At 36.2% G+C, this 21,045-nt stretch overlaps 1 protein-coding gene and 1 long non-coding RNA gene across 2 annotated transcripts; one reads left to right on the top strand and one right to left on the bottom strand.

Moving 5' to 3' along the window:
• Nucleotides 1-3,631: 3,631 nt before the first annotated feature.
• Nucleotides 3,632-19,822, bottom strand: LOC113652615 (semaphorin-7A-like). The gene is made up of 14 exons (XM_047822398.1): nt 19,634-19,822; nt 17,918-18,069; nt 17,355-17,399; nt 15,623-15,815; nt 14,553-14,657; nt 13,683-13,828; nt 12,476-12,654; nt 10,923-11,034; nt 10,642-10,837; nt 8,264-8,379; nt 7,111-7,256; nt 5,542-5,591; nt 4,734-5,038; nt 3,632-3,796 (listed from the first exon to the last, which is right to left on the bottom strand). The coding sequence occupies exons 1-14, from the start codon at nt 19,743-19,745 to the stop codon at nt 3,719-3,721; spliced, it is 1,935 nt and encodes a 644-aa protein (XP_047678354.1). The 5' UTR covers nt 19,746-19,822; the 3' UTR covers nt 3,632-3,718.
• Nucleotides 9,129-10,337, top strand: LOC125146194. The gene is made up of 2 exons (XR_007144693.1): nt 9,129-9,474; nt 10,080-10,337. It is a non-coding gene; the product is annotated as an uncharacterized LOC125146194 (long non-coding RNA).
• Nucleotides 19,823-21,045: the final 1,223 nt, after the last annotated feature.

Below are 21,045 nucleotides of genomic sequence, written 5' to 3'. Positions count from 1 at the left end.
GTTTAAATGGTTGTATAGCTGCATCTGTAATAAACAAGTCAGACTTTCTCATTTTTCTTAAATAACTGTAACATACAGTATCTGTAGACCAAATTATAGTTAAACAGTTTTAGCTTTAAATAGAATGACATTTATTTATTTTTATTTGTTAAACTCTTGTACTCTTTTTAAGCTCTTATTACTGAAGCACAGACAAAAACATGAGCTCTCTGTCTGTCTGCCTCTCTCTCTGGCCAGAAAGTGTTAATTAATTGTGTCTGTCTAGATAGATAGATAGATAGATAGACAGACAGACAGATAGATAGATAGATGGTGACGTTTCTTGTAAGGAGACAGACATTTAACATCTATGGACAGAGCCTCCAGTGCCAGCTTTTTCAACTTCAAATGAAATAACACTAATGAGGGAGATATTATTTATAACTATTCTAACACAAAGTAACTAGAAAAGGATAAAACATCGAACATCTAACATATATAACATACCACATATGGCCTGTAGTAAATATAGATATTATTGTTAATATTAGAAAGGAACCTGTGAGTAATAACTCTGTCACTTCCCTGTTTTTCTTATTATTTAGTTAATTAATTAATTATCATTCACACTCCTAAGCAACAGATAGCGGTCCTTTTTTATATATACATGTGCAACAGTACTTGTATTTTAGATCATTCTAAAATAAAGCTAGCTTAATCACACCGCAATCCAAAATGACACGTCTAATGTTTTGTTTACGTCATGTTTTGTTTAATCCATCACACACATAAACTAACATGATTTAAAGGTTGATACCAGCCGTCAATAGATATAAAAGATATAAAAAACAATAGATATAAAAGATATAAAAAACAATAGAGATATTGCAATGTGTTTGTATTTATCCCTATGAACAAGCCTGAGGTGCCTGAGGTGACTGAGGCGACTGTGGCGAGGAGAAACTCCCTTGAATGGTAAAGGAAGAAACCTTGAGAGGAACCAGACACAAAGGGGAACCTCATCCTCATATGTACAGTCTGAAAAATGTTGTATTGATGAGGAGGTTGTTGTCCTCTTTAGTATAGCAGCATCTAACTGGAGCTGGTAGATCTCTAGATGCCTCAGGATCCTCACAGAGTCGGCCTAATCACAGTGGAGGTCCAAAATCTTCATGACACTGAACACAACTGGAGCTATACAATTTCCGGATGCCTCAGGAGTGGTAGAAAGAAAGAAGCAGTGGAGAGGAATTAGCATAACTGCTGTTCATAATATTAGCAAGCACTATATGGTAATGTGCATTTGGTCAGATGTATTAGAGCACAATATTATGGGAACTATTGTGTATGTCTGACTAAAGAGATATGTTTTTAATCCACATTTAAACTGGGAAAGTTTGTCTGAGCCACGAATATGGGGTCAGAATTGTTTCATTATTCTGAATAAATACACTATGATCCACAAATAAATATAAAGAGTTTCACAAATATTTTTACAAATTTCACAAAAAGAAATGAAATTCACAAATAAATAAAATGGGATTTGCAAATAAAAAAAATATTTATAAATTGTATTTATTTGCGAATTGCTTCCTGCTCATTTGTGAATCGCGTTCTGTGCATTTGTGGATTTGAAACATTTCTAACGCCAAGAAGTGCACAAGAATCCACAAATAGGTGGACTCCGCCCACCGTCTACTCCAGCCAATCGGACAACGGTCTCGTGGCGCTGACCAATCGTGGCACGGTCTACCTCGAACCAATCACGTTCTGATTTACTCGCACTTTTGTCGCAGATTCGAGCCCAATCTGGCAACCCTGTATGGATTGTAGCCAGCACTAAGGGTTAGTTCAATTCTGCTTTCTTTGGAAACGATTTCAGCATCATCAATGGGTCCAGGGGTAGTGTGAAGAGCGAGTAAATCAGAACGTGATTGGCTGGAGTAGACGGTGGGCGGAGTCACCTATTTGTGGATTCTTGTGCACTTCTTGGCGTTAGAAATGTTTCAAATCCACAAATGCACAGAACGCGATTCACAAATGTGTGCCGTGATTCACAAATGAGCAGGAAGCAATTCGCAAATAAATACAATTTATAAATATATTTTTTATTTGCAAATCCCATTTTATTTATTTGTGAATTTCGCTTCTTTTTGTGAAATTTGTAAAAATATTTGTGAAACTCTTTATATTTATTTGTGGATCATAGTGTATTTATTCAGAATAATGAAACAATTCTGACCCCATACACGAACACTTATCAGGAAGGTGTTACAACCCAGTGTACTGTAGGGTTGGGCTGCACAACGTTAAAGCTCAGGATTCAGTGATTGGATATCTTTATAAATACCACAAGAAACCACACAAGGTAGAATTTGTAGGTAAGTGTATTACAGACAAATAATGATATATACAGCCAACAGTACACAGGCGTCTCTTCAAGGTGGGCCAAGGCCAAAATAATAAACAAAAAAGGTCTAATAGTTAAATAAATACTAAATAAATAATAGTTAAATAAATAAATAAAAACAAACATAAATAAATAAATGCTTACCTGAAAGCAAAGGAAAGAAAAATACAGGGGAACTTCCCTAACTCCCTACCAAGCACAAAAAAGGAACCCACTCCCAAAGAAAAAAGGCAGCCACACCCCTACTGCCAGTGAAACAGTGACCAATTTACAGTGAAAAAATATGAATATATACAAAATGTAACACAGCAACAAATCCAAAGGGTAAACCAAGCAAAAAAAAACATGGCAATGACAAGTCAATACCAGAACAAACACATTCCCAAAACCACTACTGTAACAACACTCTCTTCCTTCTTCTTCCTCTTTATATAGTCCATTAGTGGTGATGTCATCATGGAGGCAGGATCAGGACAGGCTAGGGCAGGCTGGAAACTCTGGCCTGGAATCAAACTGCACACAGACATGTACAAGAACACACAATACTGTACAATACCCTATTTTCACGGGTTGTAACAAAAGCTATTCCAAAGTTTGAGAGCTAAATACGAAAACGCTCTACCGCCTTTAGTAGACTTAGATATTCTGGGAATTACTAGAAGTCCTGAGTTTTGTGATTTCAGTGTTGAGCTAGTTGTAACAGTACATCCCTCTACATTTACATGTACAACATTTGGCAGACGCCCTTATCCAGAGCGACGTACATAAGTGCTTAAATCTCTAACATTGAATACATTAATGCTGCTCACTAGGTTACATACTTACAGTAAGATACCATGAGTTTAAAACATTTGTTCAGAGTTACAAAAAAGTGTCAAAGGTTGTATTTCTTTTTAAATGCAAAAGATAAGGAAAGAAGTGCTAGTTGAAGTGTTTCCTGAATAAGTAGGTCTTCAATCGCCGCTTGAAAATAGCCAGTGACTCAGCTGTCCGGACCTCTAGGGGAAGTTCATTCCACCACCTTGGTACCAGTACAGAGAAGAGTCTTGTAGTATACTTGCCTCTTACCCTGAGAGATGGTGGAACCAGTCGAGCAGTGCTGGTAGATCTGAGGATGCAGGGTGCAGTGCGAGGAGTGATGAGGGCTTTGAGGTAACAGGGAGCTGGTCCATTTTTGGCTTTGTAGGCCAGCATCAGTGTTTTGAATCGACTCAGGATCAGGAAGGGAAGAAAGAGTGCCAGAAGCTTCAGATGAAGGGAAGACAGAGTGAAGGTTGCGGCGGGTAAGAGCGAGGGGGTGAGAGGTAGTTTTAGGTAGGATAGGTAGAGTTATGGTGAAGGATACCAGGTGATGATCAGAGACTGTAGAGGGGTAAATGGAAATTGAAGTGTGAGAGCTTCTGTGAACTGGTTTTTGGACCGATAAGTAGTATTTCTTTCTTATCATAGTTTAACAACAGAAAATTACAGGTCATCCAATCTTTTATCTCTTTAACACACAATTAATTTCAGCATAATGTCAGCATAATCATTAGCATAAGAGTGGAAACTAATCCCATGCCTTCTGAAGATGTTCCCTAAGGAAAGCATGTATATCGAGAAAAGTAGAGGTCCTAGAACTGATCCTTGAGGGAGCCCATAATTAACTGGTAATAAGACATTTAGACATTTAATTCTACAAAATGGCATCGATCAGACAGGTAGGATCCAAACCAACTTAAAGCCTGTCCCAGAATACCTGTGTAATTTTGTATGCAATCTAAGAGAATGCTGTGATCTATAGTGTCTTTAGTGGTCGGAATAATAGATCTACCAAATTGATAATGTGGTGAGACACGGTTAGTTTGTTCTACAGGTAGTGTGTACAGCAAGAGGTAATGGTCTGTGATGTCATCACTTTCAGATATGATATCTATATATCAGTGACATCTATTCCATGTAATATTATTAAGTATGATCAAGACAATGAGTTTCTCTAGTGATGTAGTGTTTAAGCCCAAATGAGTTTAGTAGGTACATAAATGTTGTATTGTATTGAATGTTAACGTCTCCTACAATTAACGCTTTATCAAAATTAACCAATAGGTCTGAAAGAAAATCTGCAAATTCTTTAAGAAAATCAGTGTAGCGCCATGGGGGTCTATACATGGTTGCTAAAGCAAGAGACATCAGGGATTTTTTTTTAACATGTGTGAGGACAAGGTCCTCTTAGCATCTGTTAATGAGCGCTCGTTTTGATTTATCGTCATGTTTAGTGTTTGTTCGTATGTATTTCAGTCCCCAAAACACAGGAACAGCACTAGCAGATCACAGAGATCAGGAACAGAAGGCACGCTAAAGATACTCGAGTTTCTCTGGTTTCAGATGCGCCGTTCATCTGCAGCTTCTGATGGACCACCATCTTCTGGTAGCCGTTCTCCGAAGCGATGCACTGATAATCGCCTTCGTCCTTTTCGCTCATGCTGTTGATCACCAAAAGACAGTCATGTTCAGTTGAGACGCAGTCCTTCCTACTGCCCTGGTGGTGCCATGAATATGAGGCATGATAGGATTCCACTGGACATTTAAGGTAGTATTTAGAGTATTGAGGGACGCTCTCAGGGACGTCCGTTTTGCCTTCTTGGCGGAACTGGCTGGTATTGGGGACACCTGCGAAGTTAGAAATGAGCACATCATTAATATTAGAGATAATGTATCCATTTATATGTATAGACCTGGGATTGACTGGAGAATAGGTTTAAATAGTAAGTGTGCTAGAAAATTTATCTTGAGATACAAAAAAGTGTATTCAGTGTTTATGGAGCTGTATGCGTTTAGGTTACATCAGTTCTTCTAGTTTTTAGTAAACATTATACATTAAGGCAAATCAGAGTATTTCAGGGTGTTTTAACATTTGGCTCCAAGGTGATATTGACTATGTTTCTACAAATTCTTTCTGAATAACTATTGATTGGGCAATTTTATGCCTTGCTTCTGCAGTGCACACAAATTTTGTAAAGAAAGAAATCTTAGGAATGTCCCTTTATTGCGTGTATCGATCTTTCTGGTACTTCAGCACATGAACTCGGTCCGCAACCAGAGTTTAGCAACAGTGTAATGTAGAAAGCATGAAGTAAACATGCGGACACACACACGCACACACACACACCTACCATCATCACATGTCGTGTGGCTTCCATGGGTTACATCTTGTATTGAGGATCTATATTAAAAAAAGCAACAATCATCAGATTTCAGATGAATCTAAAATTCTATCATTGATTCTCAAATGTTCTACAAGTTCTCTTCATTCTTCACTACACAGCTAAGAAGTGTCAGGGATCAGTTTCAGAGTTTAATCACTATAACATCTCAGTGCCTCTGATTGCTCAGAAGGTTTAGATGAATATTTTATTACAGCAGCTTTGACAACAAGATGAATCTCAAATCTCACTTGGTGAACACAATATAATACTGTTTCCATAGTAACAGCTATGTTACACAAGCGAGAACAGGAAGTTAGTGAGAACTTGTTTTATGGACATTCCATAACATAATAAATGTAGCTAGAAATGTACAAATCAACAAGTCTGATTCTTTGGGATGTTCAAATATTGTAAAATAATCAAATCCTCACTGCACTGACTACAGTAGTTTATATTGGTTAATGCTATAATTCCTGTTGAAGCAGATTCAGTGTGACACTTTACAGGATAATTATCATTTGTGCTTTTTGTCTGTTATTTTTACAGAAATAATTCCATCACAATCACAAAACCACATCAGAATGTAGTTAATGGTCAGAGCAGGTGTACGTGGATATATAGGTAGGTAGGTTGTGGAGAAATATACCATGATCTCAGAATGGTTAGGGGTTCAGGTGGGCTGCAAGCGTGTGTGTGTGTGTGTGTGTGTGTGTGTGTGTGTGTGTGTGTGTGTGTGTGTGTGTGTGTGTGTGTGTGTGTGCGTGAGTGCGTATGTGTGTGTGTGGTAAAGGTTTTATAAATAAATGCGTGAACTCTGTACAAACTACAAAAGGTGTTGCATTTGCGAAGAATACATCGAACACATGATTAATTTTATACAGATTTACATTCAGTTTTTTAACTAATGAACTTCATTTTTTTAACTAAATTATCAATAAACAATTCAGTTAATTTTAGATTCAATCTACAATGTAATCAATAAACAAATAGCTTAATACATGGATAAACGAGTAAAGGATGAAGGACCCAGGAAAGGCAGTTTATCTATCCTCACTATCTTTCCCTCACTGGGTTATCTAGCCTCACTAGCTTATCTTCCAAGTTTTTCAACTTGTAAAGACTGATAAAATGGTTTTGGTAAAATCTGTGGGGCAGTTAGAACCCATCTCCACTGCTTTACCGTGACAGGAAAAAAATGTGACAAATGCAGCGTAAATTCAGAAGCCCCAAGAAACATTTTGTATTTTGTGGAGCAAATGACCACCAAACCACATTAGACAGGATTTTTATATTTACAGACGTTTCCTTAGATTCTGCTCAATACATATATTAAGTCTTTATTAGCATTTTAACATATTCTCCACAAAATGAGAAGCTTTTTAAGAAGGACCTTGAGACTCTAAATGTTTTGTTAACCTACAAAGCCTTCCTGCACTGTTTTTTTTTTTTTTTAATTTTGCTTAAACAATGAGTTGAAGTGGAAATCAAATTTCCAGAGATGAAAGTAATTCAACACGAGCTGGTCTGAACACGTACCTATCATCAGCCGAACACTCCCCCGAGTCCCATCTGCAATACGGGTCCCGGGCCATGACACACGACTTACAGTCTTTCCCGTATATGCTGCAGTTGGACAGGTCAATCTGGACCAGCTCACTGCTGGAGCTCACAAAGAGCTTTTTCTGGAACAAGAACAAAAATAAACTGTTGACACATGAATGTGATCACCTGAAGATCTTCTTCTGCTTTTACAAATTACAGATTGTATGCACGCCGATTCCACTCAAAGATACACATCGGAAAGAGCTAATTCCTAAAAAGGCTTACGTATCATTAGGTAATACATTTAGAACTCTAAATGAATAAACTTGATTAAATCCTTAGTATGGGACCTTATTTAAACTAAAAAAAGGAAAAACAGTATAAAATGCTTGAGCATGATCCTGTGTTCTTCCTGACTCCAATGAACCCAAAGTACTTCATGTATTTTGTCACTGCAACGTTGGAATAAACTTCTTGTTCTTCATTAAGATCTTCACCCTCACTGTTTTATTTTCTTACATTTTTAGTTTCTTACAAGGAATACACAGTGGGCCTTGCAGTAATGAAACACTATTTACAGTCTGTCCTTAAACATGATTTACTGTTACAGTACATACTGAAATATAACGAAAGATCAATGAAGCCAAGTCCATTTTAATGACAGGTTTCTACCTAATCGAGTTCCAGGCCTTGGTTTTTGTCTCAAGCTCTCTTCAAAATAGTTTCAAAATAAAGACCTGGTCACTAGTGGACACAGAATATATACATGTGTGAATGTGGATATTAGAATCGAACTCCGAAGTTTAGGTTACTGTACGTATAAACCAAATTCATTCAGACTGATAAAGGTGGACCCTTGTAAACATACCTGATGTCATTTGTAGCTGTTCTGCTTGCTTAAAAAGATCAGGATTTAATGAAATAAAATGAGAAAGCTCCTCTAATATACACAAAAACTGCATGTACTGGTGTGTTTATGCTTTTCAAACCTGTTTTAATGCCTTAAAGGAGCAGCATCTATCAATCGCTTTCCATTTTTATCACATCGTTATTAATGCAGTTATATTTTCTATATAATCAGGGGTCAGTTCAGGTAATGACATTTCCCGCACAGAAAGTATGTCCCAGTTTCTCATTGTTCTCTTACAGTTACTCTGTCGAGCAGCATGCTGGTGATGTGTGTCCTGGATTTAAAGAGCTTGTACTCAGCGATGATAAAGGGCTTGTCCTCCTGGTCCAGGATTTTATGTATGTTGCCATTGTCTAGGGAAGAAAACCAAAGCACAGATTTATTTACTTTAATTTATTCTCTTAATTGGACTTGAGTATGATTAGCATTTAAAAAAAAAGGTCTACAGATATAATGCTAATATAATAAAATAACAAATAATTAAAATGTTAGTTAAATAAAACTAAACTTAATGACTAATACAAATATAAAATATATTTTTTATTACTAATAAAAATATGATACATTACTAAAAATATATATTTAATAATTTATTAAAATATACTACATTTGTATTTAATCAAATTAAACCAGGTATTGGGTACAATTAAGAATGTAGAATAAGGTAATGTAGAATAAGGCATTAATATGTATAATAAGTACTAATAAATAGCCAATATTCTATTAATATTCATGCTAATAAGCAACTAGTTAAATGACCCTAAACTTAAGTGTTACTGTTCATCTTATGGAAGAATGCAAGTACATGCAAGTAATGCAACATAAATTGCATTAAATCTTGTTGTTTTAAACAAAATTAAAGAGTGGCTGCCACGTAAGTGTAAGGCTGCAATATTTTTTTTAACTACATTTAAGTTTCTTGTTATAGGCATTTTTTTTTAAATTCCCAGTTTATTTCCATATATTCCCGTTAATTCCCATGGCCATTAGCTATCCTCAAATGAACAAATCAAGTGATAATGTGGTAGTGTCTGCGTGGTAAAACAGAACAATATCAGTATTTCGGTAAATGAACACTTAACATAGAAATACTAATCAGAGATATCAGTCCTGTAGTCATAGTAATAATTCATGCCTCTCTTACACCAGTGACACAACACTCTTTTTCTATTAGTGCTGCAACGACGCGTCGACGTCATCGATTACGTCGACATGCGTGAAATGCGTCGACGCGTCACACTGTTTACATTCATCTTGCGTAACGGCGGCTTCTGCTCCTGGGAATGGAGAAAGTTCCAGTCTATCACAAAAAGCTAGACCACGATTATCAAAAGTATGGGAATACTTTAAACAGAGGCCAAATAAAATGGCAGCACAACTGCGATGCACGAGCACCGCAGAAGAAAACATCCTGGCGCTCTCCGACCTCAAAAGGACGAGACATCTTTGTAAGTATTTATTATTACAATTAGTTTTGGGAGTAATTGTTGCGTTCTTACCTGCTGTGTTTTGGTCAAGATTTAATTAATATATGCTAGGTAATAATGGTAATGCTAATCGCTAACGGTATAAACTGTAAACATATAAACTTTGCCGACGATAAAGCAAACTTTAACTTTTAATTTACATGAACGGGTGGTTGGAAGTTGTTTATGCACACATAGACTTAAAATTAACTACTAGATTTACATTAACAGTTCGCTGTAATCTAGGTTAAGGATAAATAGGCTAATAGTGCATTTTTGTTTACTTTTGGCACAAGCCAGTTAAATAAAATATAATCATAAGTACGTGATTGATAACAAATTCTCATTAGTTAAGAGTTTAGAATGCTTTCTGTATTTCATAATAAAATGACATTCACTACACTTTCTGAATACAATTAATATTGTAATCATATTAAACATTGTAATTAATCACATTCAGTTCATTTAAAAATATGCAGATTTACTACCCTCTTTGAAATACTGTACAGTTTGTATGTTGTTAGCATTCATAGATTTCATGTTTAATTTGGTTCCTAATGTTAATTATTGTTTTTTTTTCCCCTCAGGAAGATTTCTGTCATTAAAAAGGTGTCACTGTTTGCACGCCCCAAATGGCCGTTCATGTATTTTTGCAGTGTTGAGCAGTGATTTTGTTGAATTTATATGGCAGTTTGAATGCTTTTTAAATTTATATGGCATTATTCGTGCCTGATGCTAAAGTGTTGTTTACATTTTATTTTTGGCACTTTATTTTTGTATACTGTAAAAACTTCAACCACATTGAAGTATTTTTTGGAAAAAATGTAATAAAAGTTGAAATATTATATTAGAAGTTGTATTTATCATTTTTTGTAAAGTTATCCAAAGGATTAACTAGTTAATCAAAAAAGAACACTAGATTAAGCAAAGATAAATTAATAATAATAATAATAATCGTTAGAGTAGTCGTCTAATCGAAAAAATAATCGCTAGATTAGTCGACAGAAAAAATAATCGTTAGTTGCAGCTCTATTTTCTATGCCTCTCCAAAGTTCTTACGTCTTCTCATCCTGTATTATGACTCATACGCTTCTTGTTTATAGTCACGGTCCTGACGATTATGCTTCTATAAAACAGAAACCCGCTCACCGAGACTCATGAAGAGGACATGATGGCTATGTCCTGACTTTCTGTTCACAAGTGTGTCCACCTGGAGGTGTGTGTAGTGATGGTTGTTCTCGAACACCACAGGGTCTCGTACAGGTGTAATCCACTGCTTCAGCTCAGGAAGACTTTCCATGAACTTCAGAATGTTTGACCGTAATGTAGGACTGTTTTGTACACACTGAAAAACAGGGTTAAAATTGATTAAACAAGGAGTGCAGAGATAAAGGTGAGGATAATTTCTGTTTTATGGAACGGTAGTTTACCTCTCCAGGACGAGGTGAAGAAAAAGTCTCCTTCTCAGCTGCTGTGAATGTGTTGCTCGTGAAGACGCGAATGATGTCGGACATTTTGTAAACGCACACGGCTCTCAAGTTGCTGTGGGAGAGAAACAGATTGATACAAAATTCAGACACACACACACACAGTTTCTTCTTCTATTAAATTAAACCTACAGACTTAGTATGTACGGGAACAGAAACAGCTGAAGAAAACACAAGGCTTCTGAAAACTGAAGTAACTTCTGCATCAGCCATAGATGGAAAGATTCCTGATTTAGCTCTGAACCCAAAGCACACACCCTTCCCAATACAAAATGATTAGAAGGCATCTTACAGCTAAAGTGAAAATAAAGTGAAAGGGAACAGGACATATGTTTTATTAGCACATGTAGTAGCTACCTTATTTGCCTGTGTGTCACTGTCAATGTGCATGTATTTGTACAAATGTTGTTAGCCTGCTTACGTACTGTAAGCTAACATGCCAGAATTTCTGTGAGAATTTTTTTTAATGTTAATGGAAAAGGTTAGCTACAATAATTAGCTTAATCCAACTTAGCAAAACCCAGCTAAAGTCAGCTAACATTACATCTAGCTACATCATAACATTAATTAGAGCTGCTTTATAAGAGGATTTAAAAATTATGTTAGGTGTTATGGGGCAACAACAGGCTAACTAGCTAGCTAAACTGCGCTGAAGCTAACTCAACAGGAGTGCTATTCATGAATGTTCAAAAGCAAACTCCTAGCTATAAGAAACTATCGGGGAGTAACCTGAGAAAAACTGGTAATATATTCTATGGTTTACAAATTATCAAAAAAAATTAAGTATCAGAAAATGGAAAAGTGCAGATCAACAGTCTTAAAAAAGCAGTAAGGCAGTGAGCTCGCTAAGCAGGTTAACTAGAGAGTGTTTACCTATGACTAGCCCTAATATTCATTCATTCATTTATTCATTCATTGATTTTCTACCGCTTATCCGAACTTCCTCGGGTCACGGGGAGCCTGTGCCTATCTCAGGCGTCATCGGGCATCAAGGCTGGATATACTTTGTATCTTATTTCTTATTATATTAATTTGATAGCAGGATAAAAAGATCGTGCTAGCTCCCGATTTGGCGAGTCACATGACTAGTGACAGATTTATTTACACCATGTTTACAGTTCCAATAGCAAGCTAGCTACGCTCTTATAACCTTATTTTAACATTAGCTAGCTTCAGATTAATGCTTAATGCTAAACTTAACAAGCTTTAAGAGAGCAGGATTACCTCGTATAATTTTGTGGCTTATTTCAATATGCCACAGGAACATTACTGCTCTGTTTTGCAGAGTTACTTGATGTGTTAATCCTTGATTGATATTAGCCACCGGATATGATTTTAGCGTATCAGATGTGTAAATTCAGCACAGCATTTAAATGTCATGTCAATAAGGTCACAAATGAGCTTGCGCAGTTCATCATCAGGAAACATATTACACACACATCAAGCAAGTCACACAGAGCCCCTGGTCAGGTGCTTGATCAAACACATCATCTTACTAGGTATTTTTGAAGAGGGTGTAAATCGTGGTGTTTTCCCATTCAGTAGCTTCCAGCACAGCAACGTCCAGCAGCTCGGCATATGAGAGGCGATTCTTCTCATCTCCACAGAACAGGCGAGCGGTCAGCATGGATGTCCAGCGGTACCCCAGTATTGCTCTACTGCCACCAAGATCCGCCTGAAAGAAGAAACAGCTAGTTTAGTCTGGGCAGAGCGGGTTTTCTGAGACGTCTTCATTTCAATGCTGTGAGCTGTGCTGACTCAGAGCATTCATAGTTATTAAACTACCTGAGGAGCTGAATCAGGAGCTATCAGGAGTCATGAGCTGAACAGGCAAAGACTATAAACAGTAGCTGCAGGCGGAATTGATTTGTATCAATAAAATAACAAGTCAAACTCATTTCACAGTCACTTCAAACTCATTTTTAATTTACATTTGAATTTCCCTTGAACTCATTTCTTGAATTTTTGTCACAGCCCAACTATTTTCAATACAACATACTGAATGTGTTTATCAGGGCAGTGGTGGCTCAAGTGGTTAATGTTCTGTTGTTGATTGGAGGCTCACGGTTGAAGCCCCAACACTGCCAAGCTGACACTTTTTGTCCCCTGAGCAAGGCCCTTAACCTTCGTTGCTCCAGAGGGTGCTAAACCTGTGCTCTAATGCCAACCCCCAAAGCTGGAAGAAAGATTTCTAGAAATTACTTATTTTGTGTAAGGTATAAAACACGTTATGTCATAACGTTATAGGAAAATCATCGAAGATGCACTGGCGAGATGAAGCAGCGTTACTGTTACGGTCACAAAGTAGATTAATTTCCTATAATGTGGCATCTTATCTTACAAGTTAGCATCAGTGCAGAAAAAAATCTGTTTTAATATTTATTCTCCATGTATTTAATTATTAGTCTTTTTTTAACTCTTCCAGAAGCAGCGTGTAGCAATCTGCTTATAAAACCGTCACGTTTGGAAACGTTTTCCAAACCTACTGCATGAAATTGAAAGCAAAGTTATTAGAACTAAAATTTCACTTTTAGTCTTTGTTCCTGATCTGAGGTGTTTAAAAAAAGAATAAAACACAAATAGAATTTCTTCTCTGCGGCCTAATCAATGTAATTTCTTATGAATTGTTTCAACCTAGTTCTTCTCTCAGGATTTGAATCGATCCTCATTGTAGCTCTAGAAAAGCAGAACTTATCATATTACCATGCAGATCTGAGAAACTCGAGGTATCCATTGAGGCAGGTCTGAGTTCTGGTTCTGGTTCTGCTCTATGTAGAAGGAGTAGACTTTTCCATCCAGTGATCCATTCCCTTTATTTGCTAAGATTTTTACATGCCTCTGCTCTGAAACTAGAGAAAAACATATTAGGTTAAGTTTAAGTAAGCTAAGTAAAGTTAGATTCAGTGGATAAAGTTTATCTGTTAGTATTTAACCTTTTAACATTTAAACACTAGTATAATCTCATCAACGCACACCAGGACAGTAGAGGCTAATGTCCTTAGAAGACTGACGGGAGAAGATCTGGACTTCACAGCAGATTTAATTGGAGGTCATATGACTCAGCTTTTTTGTTTGGCCTCATGTGCAGCCATAGATCAATTTAAGGATGTCATGGAAATGGAAGTCTGTTTTCATCAGGGTTGTTTAACTGATCCTCCAAAAAAAAACATGACACACACGTCTAACAGACAAAATGCTGTCGAATCCAACCAATCAAAGCTCTTGAATTGTTTGAACTATCAGAAGTCTGGCCATTTCTGTCTACTCTGTTTTTAGCTCACCACATAATGACATAATTTCCAGTTAATAACTGTGAAGTCTTATCGTATGAATTCATTCTGAGACGTTCTTTCCCTGATTGTCATTACTGCTGATGCTTTTTTGAGCTGATTGACTGCTATGTCTTTGCGTTTCAAAGTTTTTAACTTTGTCTTTGACTATTCAATAAACTGATTCAATAAACTCTGCACAAGCTCCTAACTCCTACAGTAGGTCCTGTGCTGAGACTGTTCTCTCATACAAATCTCTCAAAATGTGAAATGTTTACTGCTGGACGCAGCATGGCTCTCTCACCGATTGGTTTTGTCAGCGGCCAGATGTATTTATCTCTGGTCTGTCTGTAGAGGCCGCTGGGAAAATCTGTGTCCAGATCTGAGATTGTGTAATATAGAGAATCATCTGGAAAACGCACCAACAAACACAGGGCATGTTATATATAAATAGGCAACATGCTGAGATATTTAACATCCACACTATTCTTACTCTGTATAGTAAGTTTAATAAAATTTGACAATATTAAAAAAAGTTGAAAACATAGAAAAAGCACTGTACAGAATTTGCATCATAGAAACTTTTTATTCAACATCCTTATGTTGTATATATATCTCCATATATTCATTGGCAAAAGATTTTTCAACAAAACCTCAGACATTTTATGCATGCATATGCACGTTTAATGATGTTAAAGCGGCCTAAAGACAATATCGAATATTAGAACAAACGGATAAAAGTTTAGGTGACGCATAAAAAAGAAGAGGCTTAAATTAACAGGAAACATCAGTTAAAACCTTCCCAATGTGTGGTTAAGTGCTTTAGTAATGCCCTTCCTCTGCCTCTTCAATGCAATTTACCTCCCTGTTTTTTTTTAGAACATTTCAAAAAAGCTTCCACAAATTGTTTCTTTTTTTATTTCTAAAAAAGGATGTCCTCATGTGTCAGTGTAAAGATCCTGGATGACTGTGTAAACTGGACATGTTTCTTACTGCCCACAGCTCCACATTTAAATTCACTGGTGGTTTGTTAAATCTAGTGCATTATTTAAAGTGAGTGCCATAAATATCATCAAAACAAAAGTGGTTAATTAGCTTAGTTTGATAAATATGAAAGAAATGAGTACAAAAAGAAAAAGTGCATATAAAAATATTTTTTCAACAAAACTATGTGTCATAGTTAAGGTATAGATCTTTTTCATGTAAAAATGCCTTCTACTATATTCCTAAGTAAGGAATTCTTCCAAATTCTCCAGAACTTTCCACACAGACATGGATTTATGTCTGCAGAATACCAAACCACGGGTGCCAATAAATCTAAACCTGGCCAAAGCTTGATCTGTAAATAAAAAAGCAGTTTTTTTGCTTTCTTACCAACATGAACAGACGGCTCGTTGATTTGTGTTGGAAACATCAAGATGAAGCAGTTCACCAGCTTGTGCTCTGAACTAGAAAGTCTTAAACGTTCCACATCACAGCAGTTTGTGTGATGTTCTGTGGTTCTACACAGGAACAGTGGATTTCCGTTCCTCCCCTCTTTCAGCATGGAGATTTCATATTTACAATTCTGAAAAAATCAATAAAAAGATTTCAACAACTGAAAAAAAAACATGTATGAAAAATAAAGGCTGTATGAGTCCAACAGACATCCTTCTGAAACCAACAGATGTCACAGGACCATTTATCCAAAATTATCAAAATGCTGTCTGATGATCTAAAAGTATAATTGTCTTCTTCATGGTGGGAGGCTTTTGAAGTTGCATCCAGTGTAACATGGTACAATGAACACAGATAAGCATTTGTTAGGAAACAGAGGAGTTTGTAAACTTGCTCTGCTCTGCAGTTTACACAAAGCGGATCAGAGCCACACTGTGCACGGCTCTATCCTCTATCACCACTCTATTACACCACACACTACATCCGCAAAAGCAAATGCATTGTGGATGACCCCACACACCCCACACACCTCACACACCCCACACAGAGGTACCAAAGCATTCATGACCAGACTGAGTAACAGTTTCTTCCCACAAACCATCGGACTCCTCAATAAATGGACTGAACTGTACCGAGCACAACACACACACACACACACACACACACACACACACACACACACACACACACACACACACACACACACACACTCAACTGTATGGACTGCACTGACCTACACCAAAATACACACTCTTCCAATATACATCCATGTCTACAGCACCACCATATTAAACTGTTTACATGCTGTTCTGCACACACTTTCTGATCTTTACTCATGCTGTCTTTCACATTTTAGTCGAATGCTGTGTTACACAATACATTACAATTCCTCATATAACTGCTGCTATAATATTAAGTGTTCATTCCAGTATTTCTGCACATGTACAATAGAACATACAGTATGTACTTTGGCCGGCGCTGCTTTTGTTTATTGTCTTTTGTCTTGCAGTGTTTGCAGCAGGTTGCACAGATGCACTTTATTTGTCTACAGCTAACTTACTAAAGTCCTTAGTTCTGTCTTTGTTCTATGTAGCATCAGGGTCCTGGAGAAACGTTGTCTCATTTCACTGTGTACTGCATCAGCTATATATGGTTGAAATGGCAATAAAAGCTTCTTGACTCGACTCCTATCCAGTGCCTTAGATGTTCTACATGGTTAAATGTAACCGTAGATGGAAAAAACTATGCTAAAGCGTTCGATAATAAATTGGAGATGTTAATAAAATGTGAAATATGAAAACACTCAGAACAATGAGGGGAACTGCATCACGGCTATTCAAGTGACGTGACATGCTCGTATCCAATAGCCTCCAAAAGTATTTGCACCCGAGCATAATGGCCTTTGGAAATACTTGCTCCGACAAGCCAACATCAAAGTTTGTCACGACAAACTTTACCATACTTTGCACCAGGCAAGAAATCATACATTTTATTCTGTTACTTTAAAGAAAAGAAAATATAGTCACCCTGTTTACAAACCAGATGCCCAGATGTTTGAAAGAGGACGAAAACTAACCAGCAAAAATGTTACACACTTTATTAGTTGAAAATAAATCATATTGATTATAAAGCAGAAATGATCACATGCTGTAGTATGTGTAAAACTTACAGTAAGGCTGTTCGGGCATTCAGGTTCTAATATGGGCAATTTCACCTGTCCAGAAAGAAAAACGTGACAATATTAATATACTTTATTATTATTTGAATAATAATATTTGAAATTACAGACTGTAGGAACTCAGATCCAAAGATACACATTAGTAAGAGATCATTCTCCAAAAAGGCTTAAATATTACAGTATAAAGGAATATGTTTAGAGCTCTAAATGACTTTCCGTACTCAGATGTTAGTATGGAAGCTTTCATCAATTTTTTTCTTACAATGACAGTCTAGAAATTTAAAAAAGGTTAAAGTCTAATGCTGCTGTAGGATTCCTGTGTCGGCTCGACTAAAGAACATAAAGAAATACGGAGACTTGATTCAATTAAACAGGTTTCTGGACCTTTCCTCAAGAAATCCTTCCAAATGTTATGATGATATTAATTATTAATACATCTCTTGTCTCTTTCCGTTTGTTGTTATCATTGTTATTCATTTTATAATAATAAAATGGTAGTAATTTACATACGGTAATGAGTAACATATGGAAAGAGATGCTGGGATACAGTTTACCTCCGTCAGCGTTGGATGTTTTATTCTTGGATCGAACATGAACAGGCCCTGAGGTCCTCCGGCATAGATATTTACTCTGTGGGAATCCTGGATCAGCCTCAGGTTATCAATCGTGTGGGCATTTGATGTGTTTAATGTAAGAAAAGCTCCATCTAGAACAGAGAGAGAGAGAGAGAGAGAGAGAGAGAGAGAGAGAGAGAGAGAGAGAGAGAGAGAGAGAGAGAGTGAGTGAGAGAGAGAATGAATAACTCATATAACTTTTTTATAACTGAGAGAACTGTTTTCTTTGCTGCTTGTAATTTCATCCTGTGATGATTTTGGAGCAAAGGTCTGAGCAAAGGTCTGTGGGAAATTTATGCCACAATTCAAGCTGAAAACATGAAGAAGACAAAAACACAAGAAGAAGATGAAAAAAGACCAGAATGAATGAGGCACATATCAAGTTATTGTTTACTTGTGATATGTGGGGACACAAAACCACACCCAGTTAAAGTATATTTGCATTTATCCGCATGATGGATTTGGACACGAGTTAAGATCGTCTGTTTGGTTTAGTGCTTCAGTTATAAACTGCTTACAGTTGTCCCATGTTCAACATCACACTTTAATTGTTTCACATCATGTTTCTATATAACTGCAACTCCATTTCTTCTTCTGTCACCTTTTAAGTACGTAGCATTTCACATTTCTCTTCTGATGAACTGCATTCCTGCATGGCATGACTTCATCTCCATAGATTCATACATGCAAGATGTTATACAACACAACCGGCGAAAAATGATGAGTAATACAAAGCAGCACAGTGTCCGGCTGAATACATAAAGACTTTCATTCATCAACCGACGCTGCAATTTTCTGAATAACTTTAAAAAGACTGAATAACTTAATAAATTCAAATGACAACTTCAGCTCAAACACTATAGAAATAATAAGATATTAAAATTAGTATTAATACTTATAGTCTTCATAATATTAATCATTATTGATATTATTATTAATATTGATACTAGTAGTATCAATATTACAATTAAGGTGGAATACTGTCAGAGAAAATGAACCTTATACATGTGTACAAATGTTATAGTGTAGATTATTACTCATATATATTTGTGCTCATTTTTGTGCAAAATGTCCTCATCCAATTTGATCTAGATCTGTTTTCATGCTCACTCACACACTCTTCTGTCAAGTTCAGTGTTTTATCCTGACCAGGGATGTAGAGTAGATCCGGAGCCCATCCCAGGAACACTGTGTGAGTCAATAACATACTCTGGACACCTTCTCTTAGTCAGTTCACTTACTGATGGAACCCAAAGAAAACCCACACAGACACAGGAGGAACATGCAAAACATCTCACAGACAATCCACTGACACCAGGATGGAATTCAAGACCAAGGACAAGCAAAGTAAAACTTCTTAAATCTGACATTTCTCAATTTGTTTCCTAAAAAAGTCTAAAAAGTCCAAAAATTTGATGCAGAAAAAAATTGCTCAGCTAAAACACTTGACAGTGTCGTCTATGAACAATAGAAGGTTTGTATTTTAAAATTTAAACAAAACCAAACTAGAAATCATAAACTATAAAGCTGTCTGAAAGATGCACGAGCATTCAGGTTAACCCGAAAAAAAACAATTAAAAAATAAACTTCTAGGAAGTAGCATGTTTGAATAATGAGAGCTATTATATTATTATAAGGACGAGTCATTTCTCTTACTTTCTCTGTTCACTTTGATCCGCGGTGTAAAGTGATGACTCCCAAGTGAGACTCTGAAAACTGTCATCCAAATTAATGCTAAAAGTAAAGTGTTTGCTTCTCTGAATGCCATCTTCAGTATACACTGGCTCCATCTGGGCAATGAGAGACATTTATACAGTAAACACGGAACCGTATGACGAAGCTCAAGAGTCGAATCTTGGGAGTCGATTCTTTAATAAATCCTTTGGTTAATAAACAAATTCTGAACTGTAATAATAATAATAATAATAATAATAATAATAATAATAATAATAATAATAATAATAATAATAATAATAATAATAACACGAAGAAGAACAAGAATATTTTGATTAAAAATATTTTGTTATTTATTTTGTTATATTATACTCCTAATTTATTCACTGTTATTTTTTCAGTCAGGTTTAATAGAAGAATTAAATATTAAACCCACCCTGAATGTCTAACAATATTTATAAACTGTACAAAATATTTCATTTTGGGTTTTTAGTGGTTTGCAATTTCCTACATTACCCACAATGCCATTCGGATACCAGCTGATAACAGTGCAGTTGGATTGTACCATCACTTTATCTCTATCTAAAGGAATCGCTAAAGCAGCTCTTTAATTCTCTCCAGCTCTTTTATCCAATCATCTCTGGATCAGATTCCAAAGCTTCAACTTTCATTCTTCTTCATTCTTCACCTTCACCATTAGGATTTATTATCACTATCCAGCTTGATCCACTAGAGGGAGCTGTGGAACAACAATTTGTGCAGTTTTATAAAGACATTGGCTAATAAATATTTCAGGTGTCATATATATATAATACATTAATTAATTAAAAATAGCATCAACCCCAGCATCTGAGTTTAAATGGTTTTATAGACCTTCTCATTTTTCTTAAATAACTGTAACATACAGTTTCTGTAGACCAAATTATAGTTAAACAGTTGTAATAAAATTAGCTTTAATTTTACTTTAATGTGACTTTAATTTTTTAACTCTTGTTACTGAAGCATTTACAGAAAGCTCCAGCACTAGATTATCCATTTGCAATTATGTCTCTCTCTGTCTCTCTGTAAGTCTCTCTCTGTCCGTATGTCTCTCTCTGTCTGTCTGCCTGTCTGCCTGTCTGCATGTCTCTCTCTCTCTCTCTCTCTCTCTCTCTCTCTCTCTCTCTCTCTCTCTCTCTCTCTCTCTCTCTCTCTCTCTCTCTCTCTCTCTCTCTGGCCAGAAAGTGTTGATTAATTGTGTCCAATAGCAGTTCTGTTATATTAGTGCACTCTGAAAAGGATAAAACATCTAACATCTAACATATATAACATAGCACATATGGCCTGTAGTGAATATAGATCATAACTCTGTGTTTTAATGATGTGTTTGTGTTACAGAGAAGAATGTCCTGAAA

The sequence above is a fragment of the Tachysurus fulvidraco genome, chromosome 13, assembly GCF_022655615.1.
Source record: "Tachysurus fulvidraco isolate hzauxx_2018 chromosome 13, HZAU_PFXX_2.0, whole genome shotgun sequence".
Classification (NCBI taxonomy): Eukaryota; Metazoa; Chordata; class Actinopteri; order Siluriformes; family Bagridae; genus Tachysurus; species Tachysurus fulvidraco.
This window is presented reverse-complemented; position numbering and strand designations above follow the sequence as displayed.